Source organism: Nilaparvata lugens, chromosome 8, assembly GCF_014356525.2.
Source record: "Nilaparvata lugens isolate BPH chromosome 8, ASM1435652v1, whole genome shotgun sequence".
NCBI classification, from domain to species: domain Eukaryota; kingdom Metazoa; phylum Arthropoda; class Insecta; order Hemiptera; family Delphacidae; genus Nilaparvata; species Nilaparvata lugens.
The window spans coordinates 42,371,557-42,399,276 of record NC_052511.1 but is presented as its reverse complement, the minus strand read 5'-3'; the positions used below and the strand labels follow the sequence as shown (position 1 = coordinate 42,399,276).

Genomic DNA, 27,720 nt, shown 5'->3' with positions numbered 1-27,720 from the left:
TCAGGACGCACCTGATCAATTTAAGGGCAGCCGGGACCGACGTCTTAACGTGTCCATTCGAAACACGGAAGTTGCCCGGGAAAGATATTTTTCTTTACGGGATTCGTAACCGGGCCTCTGAATTATAAAGCCAGCCTCTAATCCGCTCGACTACGACCACTTCATTGCTAAATTTGAGAGGAATAGGCCTATGTATTGATAATAATTATGATTTGGGTTACAATAAGAATTCTTGATGCTAGAGAAACAAAAAGTAGACTGATTAAAATAATCCTTTAATGAAGCAAGAGTAAATATACAGTATTAATCTATATTAACTGAACATTCCACTTTTCAGACACAAATTATATTTTTTCTTCTTAAGATTGATAACGTGATAAACGAGTAATATTGCAGTAATGACATCTATAAAATAGATGCACAGTCCTGTGCAAGACACATTGTCTCAGTAAGGAAAATAAAACTGTTGGTAAAAAACTAAAGAGATCACAGATATATAAAAAGTTTACTATAGATGTAATAAGGCTGATAATTGATATTATTCTAATGAATAAATGATAAAAGATCATTGGGTAGATAATACTATAAAACTAAAATAGCAAAGCATACAAAAACAATGACTAAGAATCCCTATTATAAACAAGAAATAATTTAAACCCTATCATAAGCCTTTGATAATAATAATATAGAAATTTTTAACGGAAAAATAACTATTACAACGAATAACAAAACAATAATTTAAACATAATTTCAATTTCAATTGGGGAATATTATTATTGTCTTATTGACAGGGGATCTGATCGTCCAATATTATCATTATAAATGCTGCAAAATGTAATACAATGGCATATCTGTACAGAAATATTACAATTTACACGTGTTTTATACAATGGTAAAGTGGTGAGACTATACATAGGTAATTTGTAAATTTCAAGTTGTAATATGTATTTTATAAATCACAATCAACAATAACATTGTACACAATATAAACATATGAAACATAATAATAGTATAATATAAAAACAATCAGTTACTTAAGGAAAGTTGTAGCGTGTTGCTAAAAATTAAGATTTCAAATGTGTTGTTGAAATTTAACTACAATACCCTAAATATTAAATTATCGTTATCATTATTTATATAATTATTCATTCGAATATTAGCCTCATAAGCTTAGGAAGAATCGATTCATTACAATTATTGAGAGTGATATGCTTATAATTTAACAAATCAGTATAAATATTATTATTTTTAGAACTGTAATCTAATAGTTTCCAACAAATCTGCATTACCTTAATAATGATATTTTAATCTATATTTAGATTATCGTAATAAAATGTCAAAGTATTTTTAGTATTGCTCAATATTTCAAGAAACTATAAGATTATTTTTAGTTGAAAATTAATTAGGTCTGGTGACTCCACCAATAGCTGTATCAAATGAGAAGTCAACTTTACAAAATTAACGAAGTTTATGAAGCATTAAACTAGATAGCTACGGTACTTGATTTTTAAAATTTCATGAGAGAAGAATTAATCCTATTTTTTTCAATTTTCAAGTCTCCTCTCTTAGCACAGAAATACAAAAATACTAAAATATGCCTTCACTTATTGTGGTAATCGTAGTCATCACAATAAAAGGTTGAAATGAAAATTATGCCTTCAACATATTCAGAGGAAATCGTCAATTTTGATACTATTTGTATTCTAAAACAGTTCATTATCCGATGATATCAAGTTATAGCATACAAATTAACTTAACAAAGCAGAATAAAACTAAAATATAAGAACTACCGTACACAAATTATTGCGATAATAAATATGTAGGATAAAAATAAAATATGATACTCCATTTGGATAAAAATGTCTATATAAATGCAAATAAACAGTCTAGGGATTTAAAAAATAGAATCTAGGATATTAAAATAAATTAATTTTACTGGTAGGCTACTAGGGCAGCTGAACGAATATATCAAGCTTCAACTTAATACAAAAATATATTTAATTTTAAAAGACTAAATATTCTTTGATGATAGTAACCAATAATGATCGGATTACATTCTCCACCCAAGCCAGTTTAGGAAACTATTGGTATATTTCAAGAATGATTATAGAACATACTTTTTACGGTAATTGTATTTTGATCCTATGGCAATTCATTGAGAATGAATGATGTATAGTAAAATTTGTCGAGTGTTGAGCTAGCGGAAAAGTTGTATTGTAATTAAAAATTACACTTTTAATAATTACACTGCGGTAAACCAAATAAAAAATTAAAACTTTGTATCCTCCTATCACTTAAATATTGCACAATCCATTCACGCGTGCTGAGAAATTTTCATTTATTAAACTATAAGATTACTTGATGAGTAATGTTTTCATCATACATAAAAACAATGGAGAAGAAACCTGAATACTGTATCGGTTTGAAACTGATGAGTGCAATTAGAAAACAAATTGGGATTTGGGAATAATTGAACGTCAAGTAGCTAACCTGGAATACTTATTGTTCATTTCCAAAAAGAATACTCTACAAGTTTAGACCCGATTTATTTTGTGCGACAGTAATTGAATCTCCAAGGCTGCATTCGTAAAGAAGTGACGTAGCTGAGCTGAATTGAATGACGTCATTTATAAGCCACAAATGATTTGAGCATGTTTTAGTGTGTACTAAGGCACTTTAAAACGGGGTTTTCAGAGCCCTAACATGTAAGTAACATACAGAGTTTATGACGTCAATAAACTCAATTGAGTTCATAATGCACCACAAAAATTATTAGTGAGGAATTATAGTGTTCAATATTAGCTAGTTTTTAGTCTTCATACTCGTAGTTTTAGTTTGAAATAGCTTACCTACGTCACATCTAGACATCAGAAACAAGTGCATTTCTACATTGGTAATATTACTAGCAGTGAGGTGCTGAACCTCCTTTGTTGATGCAATTTATATGCCCAATTAGCCTAATTATTGATGCAATTAACGTGACCAATCAGCCTAAACAAACATATATCAAGCTTGATCATCAATCAATTCTAAATCTCAGAATCCAATTTCAAGTTGTAACTTAGGCACATTTTTACTTTTAGTCATTATGACTATAATTTTCGAGAAACTATTTCCATTTTATTGCACTAACGGTAAAATTTTATCATAGTTAACCAGGAATCACGTAATGATTGACCTTTAAGCACAGTTTCTACTTTTTGTAAATAGCTTACAGTAGTTGACCGGAGATCAAGCCTTGATTAATATTTATGCTAATTTTCCATCCGTTTTCTTTGGAGAGATTTGTTCACATTATAGCAGTTTAACAATGTAACTTTATATAATATACCTTTATATGATGACTTTAAAGTTTAGATTTAGAATGATTTTAGATTAGAATGACTTTATATGAAGATTTTTGCCTTGAAGTTTAATAGCTCAAAGAAGATTTATGATAGTTGAGCGTAGATCAAGCCTTGTTTAACATTATTATTTCTGCTAATTTCACATACGTTTTATTTTGTAAACCTTGATCACATTACTATACACTATAGCGGTAAGTACGATTATATCTCTGTTCTTTAGTGAGATTTACTCTAAACCTCTAGCACTTCTTTTAAATAACATCAATTTGTTAACAGCTTCTCATTTAATTAATACTAACAGTTTAATGCTGCCAGTTCGAATGCTGGTCGAAAGAGTGACTCAGGATCGGACGGAGTTTGTCAGTTGGAACCAGGCTCAGCGCTGAAGAGCACCTCAGTTCTGAGGAGGGTGGTGACCAACAGTGGCACAGAGACTGAGGATGAGTGCTGTGAGAAGGCCTTGGCAGGAGGCGGGGTAGGAGGAGGATTGGGAGCAGGACCAGTGGGAGGAAAGGGAGGTGCCCGTGCAGTGAGGAGTCACACTTGGAGTGGTGACCAATTTCAGCAGCTCCACTCCCGGGGATAAGGTGGTGTCGGCCGATAGCTCGTTCTCTGAACAGGCTTGGGATAGTTACCAGGAGAAGTACATGAGCGAAGCTTACAGCGAAGAGACAGCTGACCCAGAGACGGCCAGAAGACTTCTGGACTTCGGAGACGACTACCGCAATTTCATCGACAGCCAATCCGACTGTGCATCCAGCTTCGGTCGCCCCCTCCATCGGCGTGGCAGGCTGCCTGCTGAGGATGGTTCCATGATAGACTCAGACTCGGATGAAATGGATGACATTAATAGAATGATTCATCAATCGAGCACTCAGTTCCTTGAGTGTGAGCAGTTCATCAACCGAGAGACATCCAATCCTTCCCCGCAATTCGTCATCAAATCTAAGTTTGATGAAGTACTTGCAATCAGTGTGAGAAACGTTGACTGTCTTCGAAAATTGGTGAAATTCATTGAGGAGAGTGATAACATCGTGTCCCCACAGGAATGCAGAGAAATAAGATTGTTGATAGAACGGTGGGAAGCACTAAAGAGCAAGACGGAAGACCTGCAGCGTATGTGCTCCCTTCAAATCGAGATGGCTTCTTACAAAGACAGTTTGTCCGAAATGAACAATCGTCTCAATCAGCTAGAGAAGGACATTGATGATCAGGATGAATTGCAGCAACGCATCAAACTTGTTTAGAATGAATTTCAACAAAGACTATTGCACTTATAGTGAGATTAACCTTAAACCTTTAGCATTTCTTGAGAATAACATCAATTATTTGATACAGCTTCTCATTCAATTAATACTAACCGTTTTGTAGTGAATTTCACCAAAGACAATAGTAAGATTCACTTTAAAACTTCAGCATTTTCTACGAATAACATAATTTTGATACAGTTTCTCATTCAATTAATATGCTAACAGTCTAGAGTGAATCTCACCGAAGACTATTCCACTTAAGCACAGTGAGACTCAGTTCAAACTTTTCAAGCATTTCTTATGGATGACATCAACTTGTTACAGCTTCTGATTCAAGTAGTGCCAACAGTCTAGAATGAAACTCACCAAAGACTATTTCACTCACAGTGAGACTCCCTTTAAGCTTTTCACGCATTTCTTACGAATAACATCATCAATTTGATACAGGTTCTCAGCATTGAACGAATGCCAGCCAACAGTGTGGAGTGAATGTGACTACTTATTGGTCGACTTGTGTCATAGGTTGGTGCTCTCGCTGGCTGTCTTGGATGTTGGCGAGGTGGGTGGTGGGGGGTGCGGTGGAGGGGGAATGGTGGGTCGAGGAGGCATCCTTGTCACACAGCGCGGTGAGTCGGGTGGTGCACTGTGACCTGCAACCAGTTTAAAAAACATTAACCATTTCAAAGTTTTTCAGTCCTTAAATAAAAATATTCTATTCAGAATTGAAAATGACTGCATGTCATGTGAGGTATTCTGGTCATCTCAAAAGTAAGTTGCACTATTTTTTTATATCCGCGCAGTTGGCAGGAGACGTCTGGCATTTGCAGTGAACTTTTGTCTGGATGTTGTGATAGCACTGTAAAATTCCTAAGAGGCCGCCATGACTTATTTGTCAGTTGCGATCAAACCACTATGGAGCTACCACTTACTCCTACCACCGATTGCAAAGTACGCAGTGTTATTCGTTAACAATAAAAATGCAACTGAAATTCATCGTGAGTTGTGCACTATTGTGCAGTGTGTATGGTGAAAACGTTATGTTGAGGCCAATGGTTTCTCGTTGGCGCCAATCATTTATTGAAGGCAGAACAACACACGACGAACAACGAAGCGGCCACACATCCACTTCACGCATCCCGAACATTGTCGAAGACAATGCTTGAAGGGTTTTGATGGAATGTTTTCCGACACTCACCATACTCCCCTGATCTCATTCCAAGCGACTTTCATCTGATTCCACAGCTGAAACAGCTGAACACCTTGGGGGAAGACGCTTTGCAAACGAAGGAAATCTCATACAAGAAGTTCCGACATGGCTAACCAGTTTGGCGGCAGAATGGTATGACACTGGATTAAAAAAACTTATACCACGATACCAAAAATGTATTGAAATTAAAGGAGATTATGTAGAAAAATAACTGATACATGTAGTTTCTCAAATATAACCTCTTAAACAAACTATGTGCGTTATTATATTTTTTATTTAATAGTGCAACTTACTTTTGAGATAACCCATGTAAAAAATCTTAATTTACACATAATACCCGATTCATACGTTCGAAGTGACCTTAGATCGAAGTGTGTATAATATATTTCTTCAATTTTATTCATTTTGGACAAGAGATTCTTGTACAATAAAACAGTAGAATCAATAGTTTATCATTAAATCAATAAATTCCAGCAAATATTCAAGTACTGTGCTACTTTCTCGGCTGTAGGGAACGTTACTGCCAGTCTCTTTGTTAGTACAGGTGTGCAATAGTTTGTATGCTTTTGTAGGTCAGTTATTACAGAAGAGTGAAGATTGTGAGTGCTTCAGTCATCACAAGACTATATGTTACAAGACTATTATAATCATCACTTAAATATTTTATTCAGTGTTGCAAATGACTGCATGTCATGAATGTGAGGTGAAAAATCTTCATTTACACATACTACCCGATTCAAACGTTCGAAATCTACTATTCACAAATTTAATTCCTTCATTCGATTATTTTTTTCAATTTCCTTATACAGTAATGTCCTTTCAGACAACTAGAAGCTTTTTATTCACTCCCAGTTTGTGATAGTTATTTTGAAGTGAGTCAAATTTAAATTACCTTTATCAATAATATGGCCTTCGGAAGGCGTCCTACGGTGCGTTAGAACCTGAGACTTTTCCGGAAGAAGCTCCGGTTTTGGTGGTCTTTCTGGTTTCTCAACTGGATCTTTACAGTCTAAAAACAATTAATAAATTATTCAAAATGAAAATTTAATATTCTAAAGCACGAATTCAACAAAGACCTGACTCTGATGTAACTCTGAATATTTAGATAATAACGTAGCATTAATGTACAGAGCAGCTTACCAATATCATTAACTGAACAATTATAAAACAATATACAGTACAATGTAATTAATGATATAAAATATTAATATTACAAACTCAAACACGCAAAATTAAATGGAAGGAATTCCGAGAATTTGAATTACTAAACACATAACACGATTTTAATCTGGCAAGGCTAGCAAAACCTAGGTACAAATGGTACAAATACTCTTACAAATAAATAAGCAGGTTTACAACAAATCTGATATTCTGACAGTTTTTATATCAACAGAATTGCTGTCAGTGAACCAATGAAAACTGATGGAACGTCTCCTTGTTTAAGTTGTTTTCAAAACTGAAATATGAGGGATTTTAGTCTCAGATTATTTTCTGAGGGTGAAGCCAACATAAGATACCGATTTGTGTGTAAAGATAAGCTTCAGGGAACCACCGGAAAGAAATAGTTTTTATTGTTTATTTTGGCAAACTGATTTGGAAAAACATGATTTCTAGTGATTGATTAACATCAAGTAACTAAAGAAACGTATAACTAAGTAACTCAAGTAACGTATTCGATACGAACAACACATCAGAGATTTTCACGACTCAAGTTGAAAACCAATGATAATAATTATATTATTCATGTACCATCACCACCACAACCATTAATTGAATATTACGATGTTATTTTCAAGCGAGATGGAAAGTTTTATTTACAAGTAGATGAGTACTTCAAGATGTATGTTGTTAACATCATCTTATTGTAGTATTGTTTATTATAACATACAAAAAGAAAAAGAGGAACAAGTGAAAAATTTGATAGTATTAATACTTTTATTTACAGCTATCTGAATTAAATCAATGTGAAGTGCGATTAATCAAAGTTATGAGTTTATATACAAAGGAGATGAAATAGCGAAATTAATTATATTTACACAATCATTTGTATTGAAGCTTCATGATAGAATGGACTTCCATTTACAAGACTAACCTTGTTCATATACAGTATCTAATAATTCCTTGTATGAAGAAAGAATAATACACAAACATTTGAAATCAAAGTACTCTTTTTAAGATTTATTTCAATTTTCACACAACATGTTTTCAACTTTCCAAGTCTTTTTCAAGATAACTACTGAAATCTTGTCATCTTGAAACCATCGAAAAACTACGAGAAACCATTTAACTTTCAAGAGTGAAAATGAAAATGTTTGAAAAGGTACTTAGATTATAAACTTTTATATACATATTAGTAGCCCTAAACAAAAAGTGAACGGAAAGAATAATACTGTATACATTAATATTATGAGAAAATTGAAAAGAGAGACTATAGATACATAATATTAGTACCTCCTTTGAGACCAGTATTAACGTCTGAAATTGAAGTATTCAAAGCCAATAACTGATGAAAATATATACAGTTAGACAATGGAATACTGCTAAAATGCACAAGCTCAACCGTGCTCTAAGTGAACAAGCAGACGTTGATGATTTTATGATGAACAGTGCGTGTGATGAGCAATACATTCAATTTATTGGATGAGATGAAAAATAAAATGAGAAGAAAAAACTGGTATTGAGAAGACAAACAGACGATAGGAGAAGGTTTTGTAACCAAGACATAAATATAGATTATATCAAAACTTAAATTAGATTACAAGTAGTGAGAATGTATTTGAAGTTACTTGCAAGAAGCATATAGCATCACCTACAACCTAACTCTTCTAATCATATCTAAGGCGATGATAATTTATGTTAAAGTGCAAGTGCTCTGGATGAATTGTGGAAGATGAGACAGTTATGTTAGGTTGCACCAACTGTGACCAACTGATCATCACTGATCCCAGGTTAAACTAATCTCGGTTAGTGCAACCCAGCATTGACAACGATGGATTAGTGAGATTAGGTGTGAATCTACTATTTATCACATTCCACCAAAAGTTGAGTGCCCAGTCTGATAAACTGACCTGACTTATTACTGTCTTGTTTGGGGCCATTTCCGACCTGAATTATGGACACCTGCTGCTTATCTACAGAATACACATGGGCTCTTTCCAGCGAAACGGGTCCACGGTCGGTCTGAAAAAGTAGGCGCCACAAAAAGGTAGGTACTGTACAAATAATACACAGCACTAGTCACCACCACCAAGACTGTACACCACCAATTTACAACTGCTATGAAATGACTGCATCTTCAATTAAATACGTTCTGAACCTACAAAGCCACTACTTTATTGTAGCAGACCAATTTTTCAAAGATCAAACTATGAGGTCTTTATTATTATTATTTTGTTATATGAAACTGTATAATTTGAGCATAGCTCTAACAGTGTATTACACGTCAATTAAATAATTAAACTACATATATTTTTCCTAGCCCTGAGGTCACAGTGATTTCAAAAACCAGACAGTATTTTAAAACTGTATTTCATATTTAATTACGATCAATTATTATCTGGTCTTGACAATAATGGACAACACTTAGACCTTAGCCTTTAAGGGCCGGTTTCCGAGCTCGGGATTCAAGTTCTAGACTTTAACCGGCTTTAACCTCTAGAGTCAGAAAATTGGCTTTCCAAGTCAGGGCGTGTACGCTGTCGAGGACTTAACTGGACTGAGGAGTTTAGAGTTCACGTTAGACTCTGGAGTTTATAATTTCGCTTTCTGAGTAAAGGACTTTAAAGTTCCAGGAATTGAATTAGATTTTCGTCTCTTTCAAAGTCAAGGATTTATCAAAGATCTTGAAGTCTAAAACTTAAAACAGCGCGATTTTAAACCCCTCACCGTGGGTAGGATTTAAAATTAAGTTTCAGACTTAATTGGGCAAACACATCTCAGTTATTGTTTTGGAGTAGATTTAAGATTTATATTGAAATTTCTCTAAATATATTTTGATGTCCTCATTAGAAGTACTCTATATTCTAGTAGGGCCTAGGGGTGTTAATTTGTATTTTACATGATGTTCTTATTTTTGATTTGTATTGCTATTTTAGTGGAATAAATATGTTATTGTACAAATTTACATTAACTCCATATTAAAATCTATCAATTGAATATACCTATAAATTTCATTGAAGTCTATCAATGAAATTCACCTATCAATTTCATTAAACTCTATAGATACCTATTAAAGTCCAAACATGTACTTGTTAATGAAAATAATAAATATTGATTAGATTTAAAATCAACCGAACAATTGACTTGATTTGATATCAATAACTCAAAGGCCTTGTTGCACAAAATACCGTTGAATTTTAATCATGATTAGATGTCACGAGAACCAATAAGAAAATTCGTTTCCGAAAAGAAATCTTCACTGATTGGTCCTCGTAGCATTTAATCACGATAAAAACTTAACAGGTTTTTGTGCAAACGGGTCCCAAGTCTACCACTTGAAAGTGTATTTCACTTTCACTTCCACATTTGATGTGATATCAATCACTCTAACTTTTGAAACATGAAAGTGTATCTACTGACATCAGCGCCGTCGGCCATCTCAGCGGCGGAACTCCTGGTGACGCGGAACGACGAGCTGAGCGGCCGCTGCAGGGTGGCGGGTCGCTCGGGAATGGCGGGCTTCCTCGCCAGCAGGAGGTCGTCGCCGGCGGATGTCGACATGATGGAGGTGCGAGGCAGCGGCGTTGGCCGGGGTGGTCGTTTGCGATCCAGCGTGCCGTAGGCGGGGTCTACTGACCCCTTGAACATTTCGCCACCGCCACTGCTCGGCTTAGTGGTGGTAGTCGTGCCGCTTGGTTTGGCCAAATCAATCGGGCTACTGCCGAGAAAATGTAACATAATATTAATAGTCTAATGAAAAAATAATTATAAGTTATAGAAATGTTATTCTAGTTTTATCTAAACCATTGGATTAATAGAATATCATTTTTAGTTAACAAATTGTAAAAATATGAAATAAATTATAGTACAATCAAATCGAATTATTATAAGTTAAAGAATATTATTCCATTTTACACATACAATTGATTGGTATTTATTTTATCAATGATATAACCGTTTTGACTGTTTTACCTATCAGGTTAATGTTTTTCTTTCTTTCTCTCTTCTGAGAATTTCTGGAATCCCTGCCACTGCGGTCTTCAATTAAGTATGGGTTTCCTTATTGACTCTATTGATCAATCAATGCATTCCTTCATTAAAATATAAATCAGCATACTTTGCTCTAAATCATCAGATTAATAGAATATTATATTTAGTTTGCAAATTGTAAAAATATAAAATAAATCAGTCTAATTAAAACGAATTATTATAATAAAATTAGTAGAATTGATGGTGATGTGAAATCTATCCATAATAAGAAAACAATGATATTCTCAGATTTCACTAAAAATTGTTTAAAAACTTTAAAACAGTACCATGGTTTCACGTTTACCATGGTGATGAGTTGGTAAACGTGAAACCATGGTACTGTTTTGAAGTTTTTTGAAAAAAATAGTGAAATTTGGCAATATCTTTGTTTTTGAATTATAAGTTGAAGAAAATGTATTCCAGTTTTTTCTTCTAAACCATCAACTTAATAGGATATTATAGTAAGTTTGTAAATTGTAAAAACTATGGAATAAATCAGTCTAATTAAAAACTAGTTTTTTTATTATTTTCAATTTTTTAATTACTGCCTTACAATAATTGTTATAAGTTTGATATTCGTATTTATTTGTTTACAAAGTTGTCATTAATATTGTTTATTTTATTTTATCTTCACTTTGTACTGTAGCCTATGCGCAATTTTGTTGTTTTTTATGTCAAAATAAAACTTATCAAGTATAAAAAAAACGGATTATTACAAGTTATAGAAAATGTATTATAGTATTTAATAAATGATCAGATTGATAGGATATTATTTTTAATTCAGCTCGACGTCTTCCGAAGACGTATTTCAGTGTAGAGACCTTAACTTGACAAACAACATACCTCTGCTGCATAGACTCGTTGGCCAATAACGCAACGGTAGCCTCCTTTTCACTCAGCTCCGGCTTTTTCTCAACAGCGTCGCTTTCAAGAGCAATCTTCTCAAAGCCGAGAAGAAGGTCTTTGTCCTCCTTGCTGCCCCCCACCCCCACCACCACATCCTCCGTATCCGACGTCCGCAGCAGATCAACATGACTCTGCAACATGTTGTCGTGATGATCGCTGTGCTTGGACTTGTGGCTACTTGTGGCCGCGTGTGGCTGCGACTTGTCGTGCGATTTGTCGTGGTGTGTGTGGGGCGGCACGGGAGCTGGTTTGTTTTTGCGCATGCGTATCGCTGGTTTCGGACTGCCTTGAGGGGGACTGCAAACCAACACACACAATTACCACCCAATTCGTTTAGTCATAAACTATAATTCAAGAATGCTTAAAAATTAATTGATTGGTATTTATCATTGATATAACCGGTTTGACTGTTTTACCTATCTGGTTAATGTTTTTCTTTCTTTCTCTCTTCTGAGAATTTCTGGAATCCCTGTCACTTATTTGGTAGAGAGTTAGTGGGGAGGATATTTTTAATATTCTTTCCGAAGAATGGACATTGATATGTCCAAAGCTCCGCCAATTTATGTAGATGCATAACAATATGATTATTATCTATAGTTATTATATTACAAACTGCTTTTTCATATCATATACAGTTCAATAATATTTTCTTAGTCTATATTATGTAAATTCATCTATAATTTTGCTGTATTGTAAGCTATTGTATATAAGTGTATAAGCCAGTATATATTGTAATCTACATAAATAAAGTACTCAATCAATCAATCAATCAATCACTGCGGTCTTCAATTAAGTATGGGTTTCCTTATTGACTCTATTGATCAATCAATGCATTCCTTCATTAAAATATAAATCAGCATACTTTGCTCTAAATCATCAGATTAATAGAATATTATATTTAGTTTGCAAATTGTAAAAATATAAAATAAATCAGTCTAATTAAATCGAATTATTATAATAAAATTAGTAGAATTGATGATGATGTTGTGAAATCTATCCATAATAAGAAAACAATGATATTCTCAGATTTCACTAAAAATTGTTTAAAAACTTTAAAACAGTACCATGGTTTCACGTTTACCATGGTGATGTGTTGGTAAACGTGAAACCATGGTACTGTTTAAAGTTTTTTGAAAAAAATAGTGAAATTTGGCAATATCTTTGTTTTTGAATTATAAGTTGAAGAAAATGTATTCCAGTTTTTTCTTAATCATCAACTTAATAGGATATTATAGTAAGTTTGTAAATTGTAAAACTATGGAATAAATCAGTCTAATTAAAAACTAGTTTTTTTATTATTTTCAATTTTTTAATTACTGCCTTACAATAATTGTTATAAGTTTGATATTCGTATTTATTTGTTTACAAAGTTGACATTAATATTGTTTATTTTATCTTCACTTTGTACTGTAGCCTATGCGCAATTTTGTTGTTTTTTATGTCAAAATAAAACTTATCAAGTATAAAAAAAACGAATTATTACAAGTTATAGAAAATGTATTATAGTATTTAATAAATTATCAGATTGATAGGATATTATTTTTAATTCAGCTCGACGTCTTCCGAAGACGTATTTCAGTGTAGAGACCTTAACTTGACAAACAACATACCTCTGTTGCATAGACTCGTTGGCCAATAACGCAACGGTAGCCTCCTTTTCACTCAGCTCCGGCTTTTTCTCAACAGCGTCGCTTTCAAGAGCAATCTTCTCAAAGCCGAGAAGAAGGTCTTTGTCCTCCTTGCTGCCCCCCACCCCCACCACCACATCCTCCGTATCCGACGTCCTCAGCAGATCAACATGACTCTGCAACATGCTGTCGTGATGATCGCTGTGCTTGGACTTGTGGCTACTTGTGGCCGCGTGTGGATGCGACTTGTCGTGCGATTTGTCGTGGTGTGTGTGGGGCGGCACGGGAGCTGGTTTGTTTTTGCGCATGCGTATCGCTGGTTTCGGACTGCCTTGAGGGGGACTGCAAACCAACACACACAATTACCACCCAATTCGTTTAGTCATAAACAATAATTCAAGAATGCTTAAAAATAAACCAACATTTTTGAATTTGATTTTATTTTTAATTTCCTTAGCAAACATACCTAACAAATATACAAGATATTCAATTTTAATTTATCCCATAAAGTATCAATACTTTAAACATATTCAAAAATTGGACTGGTTTTCTATTAAGACCTGATTTCACAAAAAACGAAAACTAGGTTTGAGCGGCGGTTGGGTCATTAGGCCCGCCGCAAAGTGGACCCACGCTAATCCACGCACTCCAACCCACGCCGTGGGATGTTTTGTAAACCAGTGCTAGGCTTCTCCAGACATCTGTGTAATGCATGCAATGAATAATCCACTTGTCAGCTGATTGATTATGAATAATTCTATAGCAATGGTTTACAAAACATCCCACGGCGTGGGTTGCTTTTCGTGGATTAGCGTGGGTCTACTTTGCGGCGGGCCTTATAATCAGATAATTTTTAAATTGGTTTTGTAAAGTGATTTTTGTTGGTTTAGTATGAACTGTCGTTCAAACAAAATGTCCTTTAGGTGAAATCGGGCCAAAATGCAATCAAATACTCTAATGGAGGAATTTGAGCAGTTCAATAATAATTTGGAAATGATTTTTTTTAATGGCTATGTGAAAATTGGGTAAATTTTAAAATTCCGATTGTCAACAAAAACTTCACACAAAGAAACTATGAACACTCATGCAAAACTCAATACCGGACGTCATAATTAAGCCGTTTGAAAAAAATAGGTACTTTGTTCTGTGGTGCATGTCTTATAATGATTACATGCTCAATATACGGTGTTCATACTGCTGTGGGAAAGTTGGTTATTTGCCAAAATAAAACTGATATTATTAATAAAACAAATTGGAGAAGCAAGCACAACATAGCTTGTGAAAGGGGACATTGATTAATGTAATCATTCACTTTCATTATAATTCATTTATTTACTTAAAATGCTTTATCAGTTATTAATCATGTATTTTAATAATTAAAATCATTCTAATTATGGATGAATAGGTGTATAATAATATCTCAGACAGCAATGAAACCAAAGTTCAATGAACCTTCAAGAAAATTGTACTCCCATTTTAATTCTTGTTTACTAATTACTTTTTTCACCATCATTTACCTTTTACGTTTGTAGTTAAGGGAAGTATTACTTTCCAAACCAAGTAATTTCAATTACTTTCAACTTCTGTATAAGGGAAAAGCGAAACTACATGCCATAATATTATGTACAATGGAGGAGCACTATGGTAGCAAACTCATATAAAAACAACGAATATCAAGTAGAATAACCGATTAGTCGCATGGTTTTTGCTATCAGTTTTCATAGTCTTTTGGCCGAGTCGCTTGACAAAGCCGCCTAAATCGCACTGTGTGCCGATCGTCCTACGAGGAGCCGACACTTGTTTGCGACGCAGTGTAACTTGCCTGCAATAACACAACATCGCCACTAGACACATTCTACAATTTAACAGAATTAGTAGGGAAACTACCTGATATGAATAATTAAAAATGGTCAGTCATGAATATCTTCAATCGATAATAAATTAATAGACCTCTGCCTCTAAGTGGCAGGTTGATCTATTGAACCAACATGATAAACCAACACAATACTGTAATACAATAAAATTAAATATACAAATGTAAAATAATTCAAGATATAAAATTAAATATACAAATTGTAAAATAATTCAAGATACAGAAGTCAATCAGACTTTTCGACAAGTATGGATCTAAAACAAGGTATCCGGTTCTCAGGTTGTGGGCTAACTCGCTTATGTAAGAGGAAAACAACTTAAACTTCGATAACATCAATAAAATGTTTTTTGTTTTTTTTAATGGAAAATTCATAACCAATAATTATTTAATTCATGAGGAATTATAATCGGTTTTTACACTATCATCTATCTTAATTAATCTCCATTCTGATTAAATATGCACACATACCACAATATCACCTTGAGTACCAAACAGATTGACAACAAACCATTGACTAATTAACGTCAGAAATAAAAACTCAACACGAAACACTAAATAAATTTAGTAATGTTGTTCTTTAGTAAACAAATAAATCTATCATTATAGATACTATGTTTTCCGTATCTATAAATAAAGGCATGTCATGAAACATACTAATACACTTAAACTAGTAAAAGTTACTCAAATAGTATACCCACGTAACAGATCAACACACAAACTAAACTGTGAGATTAATAATTAATAATAATTTAATTAATAGTAATTTTGAATAATTAAATTTATTTCGCATTTAAATTAGATAATTAGATATGACATCATTAAAATTGTCATAAATATTACATACTATAGGACGATTCTTTATGATATCAACCAATACAAGATGAGGGTTTCTGAGGTTTTCGATGAGATATGCAATATCCCAACTTAAAAATTAAATAACAGTTTAGCCTAGAATGTGAGTTTTCTAAATGATGAGTGCTTGCAAGCACCTTGGCTTGTCTGACTTCGTTCTAGGCCAACCAGACGTAATTTATTTCTATCTATTTATCTAGCTTGTTAATAAAACAGCATCGACCGTGAATACCCCTAAAGTGAGATTCACAAATTGCAGCATTCCTTATATAAATAACATGGTTGAATTGGTTGGATGCTTTCCTTTCAACCAATGCTAATATTTTAAAATCAATTTTACTGTAATACGAACAACACGTTACTGTTAAAACACAACATTCGCTCGTGGACACTCACCTATTATTGTGATCGGACAAACTGCTATTGGACTGAGTGCGCTTGATGTCACCCCCTGGACCCCCACCCCCTCCCCCAGGCACAGTGCTGATGACGTCACCACCACCGACATTGATGAGTTGAGTGTCAGCGCTGCTCGAGCGCACATGATGTCCGCCATGATGACTGCCGTTGACGAGCGTAGCGGCCGCTCGCTCCCGACTCACCGTCACGTACATCTCGCACTCCTCCGGGAAGAAGTAGTCGGCGTGACTCACCAGGCAGTCTATTATTATGCTGTGCACGTTCGCTTTGTTCATGTTCATGCTGCAACACACACAACGTTCGCTAATTCATGAAAAATGTGATTTGAAAAATGTAAAAATTATAAAATGTGGGACCCAAGTTGAGATGATACTGTGGGTTGCATAAACCCTATGCTGTTTAATGGTCCATGAGATTTAGGTTAATTCAATTTCCAAATCAAATTGGGTTCAATTGAAATGTAGCATGCTGTTTAAAGGCCGGTCCAAACGCTCAAGTTTACCGTCAGTCTTCCACTCAAGCAAAATACGGATCGTTCGGTTCAAGCAAAAGAAGGATGTAAAATTGCGTCCACAGTATCCGTCTTTTGTCGGTCCTTTTTCCTATTTTCGTGCTCACAAGCTCAGTTCGTCATCAACTATGGAAGAGCTAGTACTCTTGGCTACTCTTGTTTTGTGTGTGAAAATAGGAAGGTAGAGTTCATCGTTCACGTAGAAGAAGGCACTTGAAGACAAAAGTGAGCCTGGCATATCGACAAAGACTGTATCTCGCTTTCTTCCGGTTGGTAGGATATCGGCGTACCAACACTTGTCCCCGGCGGTGTCCATGCTGCTCAAAGACACGAAGAAGTTGGCTGAAGAGAAAAACTACCGCTACGTATGGTCTAGAGATGGAAAAATTTTGTCAGGAAGACTGAAACCAGTCCGGCTTTGCTGATTAGATCGAAGGATGATTACAACAAGCTGTAAATTAGTTTCTATTTGGTTATTGTTTTTTTTCTCTCTAATTTATTATGGAGAACTGCCAAGTAAGAGACTTATTGGAGGAACTTTATGACAATAATAATTGTAAAACTTCGAAGCTACAAGATTCTAATCATGTTAATTTTTTCTTTTCGGACAATTCTGTTTTAAAAATTTTTCATTTGAACATTAGAAGTGTCAGACGGAATTTTGATGAATTATGTGTGCTTCTTACTAGTTTAAATGTAAATTTTGATATTATAATACTCACTGAAACCTGGTTGTCTCATGATGACGGGTTTGATCTACCCAATTACAATAAATACATAAAACCAACAAAATATAATAAATGCGATGGAATTATTGTGTATATTAAGCATGGTATTAAGTTTGAAATATTGAATGTCGATATTCAACAAACAAATGTTATTAATTTTATTATTGATTTTCAACAAAACCAGTTTTACTTCACTGCCCTTTATCGATCACCGTCAGATACGAATGTTTTTGAATTCATAGATAACCTTGAAATGTTTTTAGAGGAGACTAAATGCTTCTCAAATCGAGTCCTGATTGGTGATACGAATATTGATATCTTGGAAAATCGTTTAGGTCTAGCTGGGCATAGGTATATGGATGTATTGAATGAATATGGGTTTATAAGTTATCTTTATGGAGGTACTAGAATCGGTGACGTATCTGAAACATGTATTGACCATTTTTTTCTAAAAAGTCGGTATTTTAGGCTTAATCCAGCTATTTTTAATTGTTCGATTACTGACCATGAAGCAATAATGGGTACTATTAGTGAGACTAAGAATCAAATATGTGAAAATAAAAATACTGCTGTTGATGATCTACAAATCATACAAGAAAAAATTGATTTAAATAATTTTAAGATTAGAATTGAAAACGAATCGTGGGGGGAAACTATGTCAGAAAACAGTGCTAAAAAAGCCTTTACAATTTTCTTTGATACTATCATAAAACATTTTACATTATCAAAAAAAGTTTGTCATAGGGTTAGCAGTAGACAAACCCGACTTAAACCCTGGATCACATCAAGTTTAGTTAGATCTATAAGGACAAGGAACAAAATGACTATAAAAGCTAGAAGACAGCCGTTCAATGATGCACTTGCCAACAAATTAAAAAATTATAATACTATTTTAAAGAGGATTTTGCGCGTGGTAAAGGAGACTTATTTCAAAAACAAATTTATTAACTGCAAACATAATATCAAGAAGACCTGGGAAACAATAAATGAAGCAACGGATTCTACTAAACAAAAGAAAAATATATCTTCTGATATACAAGGCATTGATAAACGAGTAATAAAGTCAGACAAAAAGAAAGAGATAGCAGATGAATTCAATAAATATTTCACTACAATCGGTAAAGAGATTACAAATAGGAATCTAAAGAACTTAAATCAAGACAAAACATACAGGTATAGAGTAATTCCAGGAAATTGTAATTCATTCTTTTTTACACCAGTCTCAGAAGAAGAAGTTATTAATACTATTTTTAGTCTGAAAAGAAGGGTAACTCCTGGCCCTGATGGAGTATATGCAAATTGCCTCATTGAAAATGCATATAATATTTCTAAACCTCTTGAGCATATAATTAATCTATGTTTTCAACAGGGCTACTTCCCTGACGAAATGAAACGGGCTATAGTCATTCCATTACATAAAGGAAAGGAGAAATCCAGTTTGAATAATTATCGTCCTATTTCCCTCTTATCTAGTATTAGTAAAATTATAGAAAAATGTGTAAAGTCGAGACTAATATCCTACTTAAATAAATATAAAATCTTAAATAGTTCGCAATTGGGTTTTCAGAGTGGCCTTAATACTTCTGATGCAATATTTAGAGTGAGTAGAGAAGTTATAAATCATTTAGATAGAGGAAAAAAGTGCTTGGGAATCTTTCTGGACTTCCAAAAGGCTTTCGACACAGTGGACCATGAACTCTTGCTAAATAAAATGGAAATTATCGGTTTTAGAGGCATAGTTTTGAAATTTTTTAGGTCATACTTAAACTTAAGGTCACAAGCCGTAAAAATTGATGATACAATTAGCAACGATAGGAGAGTTGAAGCTGGGATTCCACAAGGAACAGTGCTTGGCCCAATTCTATTCCTAATTTATATTAATGATTTATTAAATATTGATCTAGACTGTGGCTCTCTCTACTCTTTTGCGGATGACACTGTAGCTCTGTTTCATGGAAATTCATGGATGGAAACATTTAAGAAAGCAAATAGTGGTATAGCAAAGATAAAAAATTGGTGTGACCACAATAAATTATGTATAAATAAAGATAAAACTGTGGTTCTACCCTTTTACCTCACAATGGCTGGTAAGCCCTCTGAGGAGTACCAACTTAAAATAATTATTCATAAACCTGACTGTAATCAGTCTTATTGCCAGTGTGTTCCTCTCTTTGTTCATGATTCTGTAAAATACCTAGGCATCATGATAGATTCTCGACTAAGGTGGGAGCCACATATTTCTTATGTTTGTAATAGATTAAGGAAAACATTTTATAAGTTTGTTCAATTGAGAAATATTCTTCCATTGTACCAGTTGAGGATGGTATTCCTTGCCCTAATCTCTTCTGTAATTGAATACGGCATTGTTGGATGGGGAGGTTGTGGATCTTCCATCTTACAACCCCTTATTTTGCAATATAAGAAAATTGTAAAAATATGTCTGAATAGACCAGTTAGATATCCCACTAACCTAATCTATAAAGAATTCAAAGTTCTAAGCCCTGAGGATTTATATAAATTGAACTTATTAAAATATGTATTTGAACGACCATTAGATTTTCCAGTGACTCCTGAACATGGATATACAACTCGTGGTCAAGCCAGAGAGAAACTGTATGAGCCGAGATGTGTAACTGCATCTGCGGCTGGTCATGCAGCCTTTCAGGGTCCTCGTTTATTTAATGTTTTACCTTTCGATATTTCTAGAGAGTCCTCCTTATCGATTTTCTGTAGAAGGTTAAGACTGTATTTATCGGCTTCATAAATTGTTTCGTTTCATTTTTTTTCATTGAAATATGTTTAACTTTATTCTGTAAACTAGGCTATATAAACTAAGCATTGTAATCAATTTGTTTATTTTTGTGGAAGATGTGTATTTTTGTTTAGATTGCTTAATGGCATAAGATAATACTATTTATGTAAGTAGCTCTATATAGTACTTGAAGCAGCTGAATCGTTTTTCTTATATATTTTCTGTAATTCATAAGACGAACCACTCCTCGACGCAGGCCTAGCCTAATGAGGAGTGCACTTGATATTTTTTATGTTTTATGCTTTGTAAAATTGTACAATGAAGTGAATAAAAGTTATTATTATTATTATTATTACTAGATTAAAGATATTTGGCCCCGAAATATGGTTTCCCAGTATCGAATAAAACTTGCTTTCCTCATACGAATTAGTTGAGCCATTTTACTATGAGCAAAAGGTGAAAAGCTGCTCTAGACTAGACTCACCTTTTTTGAAGCATTTGCTTCAAAAGTTGAGCAGATGCTCTAGTTTATTCATACAATTTTGAGTATAAGCTTTTAATTTTGAGCAAATGCTCAAACAATTTTTTTTTTTTGATGAGCACGAGCAAAAGGTTTTGCTTACGTTTATTCATAGAAAATGAAGTAAATGCTCAACTTTATTCATATGGCCCAATGACTTCCATGTTCCGACTATTGTTCGAGCAAAAGACTGATGGTAAAGTTGAGCGTATGGACTGGCCTCAATGGCCCATTAGATTCACGTTTAATTCAATTATCAAGTCAAATAAGATTCAAATGAAATATCACCAAGTAGACCATGTCGGCATAGGAGGTAATGAGCGTGCAGATGAGCTTGCTAAGCGGGGTTCTGGTATGCCATTCCTTGGCCCAGAGCCGGGCTGTGGCATAAGTAAAACAACTGCCTTCCACACAATAAATAAATGGTCCAGGGACTTACACCACCAGCAATGGCAGGGTCAACCTGGTCAAGCACTTGGCAAAAGACTGCTGGCAGACACAAGCCCTTGCTTCACCAGGTGGCTGGTGAGTCTGGGTAGAGGTCAGGTCAAGCAGGTAATTGCCCTGATAACTGGACATGGCCACTTCAGGAAACATCTCCACACAATTGGACTCAGAAATGAAAGCCAGATGTGTAGGCTTTGTAATCAGTCTGAAGAGACCTCCAAGCATATCATAGTGGATTGCGAAAGTCTTGGAGCTAGAAGAAGGGCTCTGTTTGGCTGCAAGCAACCAGGTGAGGAATGGGATGTTGGTATAGGGAACAAACTCCTGGACCTTGTAAAGGACACGGGAGTTGGTTTGCCTAACTAACATACTTTTGGGACATACAATAAGCTTCGGTTGACGTGTGAGGTTCTTCGAACCTTTGGATCTTTGAATCCGTCCCTTCAAAACATAAACATAAACATAAGCTGTTTAATGGTTCATTAGATTTAGGTTAACTTCAATTTCCAAATCAAATAAGATTCAATGGAAGTTTTAGTTGAGAAATGGAAGTTTGTTTCAATGTAAGTTAAGATTGATGATAGATGAGAGTTGCCTTGCACTGACCCTATGCTGTTGCCATCGTCACTGGAGCTCCAGATGAGGTTGGGCGCGATGACAATGGCGATGTTCTGCGGCGTCATCTTGTTGGCCTCGTGGTTGTTGGCCAGCAGTGATAGGAACTTGACCAGGTAGCGCAGGTTGTCCAGGTTTGCCTTGGGCAGTTTTTGCACCACTGCCCACAGCGCTTGTGCTCTCGATTCGGCTGGTACTCTGCGACAAAACAAACCTTCAATTTTAACAACTCAACAGTTTAAATTACTAGTACGTAATAACATTGAGAAAATATAGCATAAGTAGATATCTCATGGTATAGGCCCCATTCAGGTCCCAAATTTCAAGCCGATCTCTTGTTAACTCAAGCTGATTACTGGCGTATTTATGTATACATTGATAGGTTACAATATCATTCTCAACTATGAATGATTGGGAAAGGAACAACAGGCTTAAAGAGTGTATAATGTATACTGTCTATTATGACTGTTAATAAATAATAATATCGAGTGACCTGGCTGGCTCAGGTCTGATGTCAGAGTTTTCAGATCGCAACTGATCAATTTCAGGGCCTCTGACATGACCTAACGACTGCTTTTCAGGCAGCCGGGACCGACAGCTTAGCATGTCCATCCGAAACACGGGGGTGGCCCGAGATAGATATCTCGCATGGGCCGGGATTTGAACCCGGGCCTCTGAATCATAAAGCCAGCATCTGATCCACACGACTACGGCCACTCCTTTATTATGACTGTTGGCTGGGTGAGACGGTGAGAGTTTAAGAACGGCACAGTATGAGAGACTACCAGCGTCACATAGCTTCACGAAAAACAGCTATTAGATGTATCGGCTTGAGTTAAAAGTGAAATTTGAAACAAAAACGCCCTATACCATAGGATATCTTCTAATGCTATATTTTCTCTATGGTAATAGTAATAGTATATATCGCACCTAGGGCCGAAAATGAGACTTTTCCGGCTCGAAATCGGTTTTCAAGTCAGAGGCCGTAGGCCGAGGACTAGAAAAAGATTGAGAGCCGGAAAGACATTTTTGCCCGTGGTGCGAACGCTATTTTTCGCCACACAGAAAAATAAAACTATATATATAGATATGAGAATAATTGTTTATTAAGCACTTCCGAAAGCAAAAGTGGAAGATACTTACTTACTTACTTACTTACTTACTTACTTACTTACTTACTTACTTACTTACTTACTTACTTACTTACTTACTTACTTACTTACTTACTTACTTACTTACTTACTTACTTACTTACTTACTTACTTACTTACTTACTTACTTACTTACTTACTTACTTACTTACTTACTTACTTACTTACTTACTTACTTACTTACTTACTTACTTACTTACTTACTTACTTACTTACTTACTTACTTACTTACTTACTTACTTACTTACTTACTTACTTACTTACTTACTTACTTACTTACTTACTTACTTACTTACTTACTTACTTACTTACTTACTTACTTACTTACTTACTTACTTACTTACTTACTTACTTACTTACTTACTTACTTACTTACTTACTTACTTACTTACTTACTTACTTACTTACTTACTTACTTACTTACTTACTTACTTACTTACTTACTTACTTACTTACTTACTTACTTACTTACTTACTTACTTACTTACTTACTTACTTACTTACTTACTTACTTACTTACTTACTTACTTACTTACTTACTTACTTACTTACTTACTTACTTACTTACTTACTTACTTACTTACTTACTTACTTACTTACTTACTTACTTACTTACTTACTTACTTACTTACTTACTTACTTACTTACTTACTTACTTACTTACTTACTTACTTACTTACTTACTTACTTACTTACTTACTTACTTACTTACTTACTTACTTACTTACTTACTTACTTACTTACTTACTCCTCAGCTCTACAGGTCTTTGCAACCCTTGGCCTCCCTCACATAGCCTCTCCATCTGTCACGATCCTCGGCCTGCCCCCTCCAGTTACGAACTCCAAGCGTTCTCAGATCTCGTTCCACATCATCCGTCCATCTATTTCTCGGTCGACCTTTTCTTCTTCTGTTATATATCCTGTCCTTCCATATACATTTCACTACTCTTTCATCTCCCATTCTCACCATATGTCCCATCCATCTTATTCTGCCAGCTTTAATAAACCGCACAATGTCTTCATTGTTTAAGAACTGCTCTATTTCCAAATTTTTTCTTCCTCTCCAAAGACCATTCTCAAAAACAGGACCCATGATTCTTCTCACTACCTTCCTTTCAAAAACTCTCAATCTTTGCACATCTCCAGCTGTAAGCACCCATGTTTCCGATCCGTAACTCACCACAGGCCTCACCAATGCTTTGTATAATTGTAATTTCGTAGCTCTAGATATCAATCGAGATTTGAACAACTTGATATTAGCATAGTATGCCCTGTTTCCCGCCATGATCCTGTTGTTAATCTCTGCTGAGACTTTCCCACTACTTGTCACAAGTGTTCCCAGATAGACAAATTCTTCTACCTGTTGAAATGTGTAGGGTCCAATTTTCATGTCTCTAGCAACTCTCCTACCTAGGCCTACTGCTGGTGACACTCTCAGATACTTTGTCTTGGCCTCATTTATCTCCAATCCCATTGGTTCACTATTGATTGCCAGTGATGTGAAGGCTTCTCTCAAGGCTGGTACTGCTCTAGCTACTATGACCAGATCGTCTGCATATCCACAAACTTGCCATAGTCTATTTACTATGGTGCTTCCATGCGTGATACCTTTTACTGCTTCATGGAGAGCCAAATTAAACAATAATGCAGACAACGCATCTCCTTGCCTTACACCGTACTTTACAGGGAAACGCCTCCCAACAGTCTTGCCTATTCTTATTCTGCCAGCTTTAATAAACCGCACAATGTCTTCATTGTTTAAGAACTGCTCTATTTCCAAATTTTTTCTTCCTCTCCAAAGACCATTCTCAAAAACAGGACCCATGATTCTTCTCACTACCTTCCTTTCAAAAACTCTCAATCTTTGCACATCTCCAGCTGTAAGCACCCATGTTTCCGATCCGTAACTCACCACAGGCCTCACCAATGCTTTGTATAATTGTAATTTCGTAGCTCTAGATATCAATCGAGATTTGAACAACTTGATATTAGCATAGTATGCCCTGTTTCCCGCCATGATCCTGTTGTTAATCTCTGCTGAGACTTTCCCACTACTTGTCACAAGTGTTCCCAGATAGACAAATTCTTCTACCTGTTGAAATGTGTAGGGTCCAATTTTCATGTCTCTAGCAACTCTCCTACCTAGGCCTACTGCTGGTGACACTCTCAGATACTTTGTCTTGGCCTCATTTATCTCCAATCCCATTGGTTCACTATTGATTGCCAGTGATGTGAAGGCTTCTCTCAAGGCTGGTACTGCTCTAGCTACTATGACCAGATCGTCTGCATATCCACAAACTTGCCATAGTCTATTTACTATGGTGCTTCCATGCGTGATACCTTTTACTGCTTCATGGAGAGCCAAATTAAACAATAATGCAGACAACGCATCTCCTTGCCTTACACCGTACTTTACAGGGAAACGCCTCCCAACAGTCTTGCCTATTCTTACTCTGGAGAAGGTCTCATTTAGGGTAGCAGCCACTAGCCTTATTAATTTTGAAGGTAAGTTATTCTTATCCAGTGCTTCAAGTAGCTTTCTCCTGTATAAACTGTCGAACGCTCTCTTGTAGTCTACAAACAGCATGTGGAGACTTATATCGTGCTCTATACACTTTTCCATTGCCTGTCTCAATGTGAAGATCTGGTCCACTGTGCTCCTGCCTTTTCTAAATCCTCCTTGGTAGTCACCAAGCACTGCCTCTGCAAAAGGAGTGAGCCGTTGAAGTAGGATATTTGTGAAGGCTTTATAAGCAATGCTAAGCAAAGAGATTCCTCTATAATTTTCACAAACCATTTTATCCCCTTTTTTAAAGATTGGGCAGATCATGCTTGTCTTCCAATCATCGGGCATTTTCTCCTCTCTCCATACCATCAAAATTAATTCATACAGCTCCTTTTTCAATCTATCTCCTCCACTCTTTATCATCTCACTGAGAATGCCATCCTCACCAGGAGCTTTATTGTTCTTTAGAGCTGCTATTGCTCTCTCTAGTTCTTGAATGGTAGGTTCTGCAGTTTCTTCATCTTCCCTGTCAACATTGTGTGGCATTTCAAAACGACGGCTTGGCTGTCCATCTTCTTCTCTCTCATTCAACACCTCCTCGAAATGCTCGGTCCACCTATTCAAGACCATCTCATTACTAACCACATGCCCATTTTTGTCTTTACAGCCGTTCAACCTTGCCTGGAACCCTTTTCTGAACCAGTTCACTTCTTTGTACAATTTTTTACTCTGGTTGGTTTCACTCAATGTTTGTAGGTGTAGAATCTTTTGCTTGATTGCTTCTCTCTTTTTCGACCTTAGAATTGATTTTGCTCTCCTTCTTAATAAATTGTAGTTTGCTCTAGCTCCTCTTGTATCTCTTTGCAACATCTTATTTCTAGCATCGTTCCTTTCCCTAATTGCTTCTTCACACTCCCTATCGAACCATTCCTGATTTCTTGCCATTTTTTCTACCCCTATGGTCTCTTTGGCAGATCTCTCTAAAATGCTCTGTATCCTCTTCCACTGAACATTCACATCCGCTTCTTCCATTTCGCTCTGTCCAAACTTCCTATCTAGATCATTTTGAAATATCTGTCTCTCTCTATCCATCCTCAACTTACTGACATCCCACTTGCACCTTTTCACCCCATTCTCCTTGCGTATATTGGCCAGTCTAAATCGTATTACAGCTCTAACCATGAAGTGGTCAGAGTCGCAGTTTGGTCCTCTCATTGTACGCACATCCAATACACCCGAGGCATGCCTTGCAGATACTAAAACATGATCAATCTGATTCACAATTTCGGTGCCTGGTGCTTTCCATGTTCCCAGGTGTATCCTTTTATGAGGAAAGCAGGTACTCCTGATAATCAATCTGTTGCTCTCTGCAAACTGCGCAACTAGAAACCCATTACTATTGGATTCTTCATGGAGTGAATATTTTCCAGCCACTGACCTAAGGGCACTTTCTCTCCCTACTTGAGCATTCAGATCCCCCAAGACCAGTACCATATCGTGTTGGCTAATCCGTTCTAATTTACTTGTTAACATGTCGTAGAAATCTTCTTTTACCTGCTCATCAGCATCTTCTGTAGGGGCATAGACAGAGACCAACGTTACATTTCTAAATCTTCCCTTCAGTCTGATTATACACATTCTTTCCGATATTGGCTCAAAATTTAGTAATTTTTTTCTCATTTCAGCCGTAATGAAGAAGCCTGTACCGCCGTATCCAGTCCTATCTTCTGTACCACTATACAGCAAAGAGAAGTCTTTTTTATCGATCTGTCCTCTACCTTGCCACCTTATTTCCTGCAAAGCAACTATATCCAAATTGA

At 35.4% G+C, this 27,720-nt stretch overlaps 1 protein-coding gene across 5 annotated transcripts in view; it reads right to left on the bottom strand.

Annotated features, from left to right (window-relative positions):
- Positions 1–254: 254 nt before the first annotated feature.
- The window catches only part of LOC111043933 (rho GTPase-activating protein 44), a 47,774-nt gene continuing 20,308 nt past the window's right edge, over positions 255–27,720 (bottom strand). For 2 of the 5 annotated variants that reach the window (XM_039434801.1, XM_039434802.1), the window contains exons 10-17: positions 22,235–22,441; positions 16,647–16,952; positions 15,213–15,347; positions 13,508–13,867; positions 10,383–10,680; positions 8,873–8,984; positions 6,697–6,813; positions 255–5,247 (exon numbers count right to left, since the gene is read on the bottom strand). In XM_039434801.1, coding sequence (XP_039290735.1) covers positions 5,114–5,247; positions 6,697–6,813; positions 8,873–8,984; positions 10,383–10,680; positions 13,508–13,867; positions 15,213–15,347; positions 16,647–16,952; positions 22,235–22,441 — 1,669 coding nt within the window. In that variant the 3' untranslated portion in view covers positions 255–5,113. The remainder of the gene's footprint in view (positions 5,248–6,696; positions 6,814–8,872; positions 8,985–10,382; positions 10,681–13,507; positions 13,868–15,212; positions 15,348–16,646; positions 16,953–22,234; positions 22,442–27,720) is intronic. The other 3 variants (XM_039434803.1, XM_039434805.1, XM_039434804.1) reach the window with 3 other exon arrangements.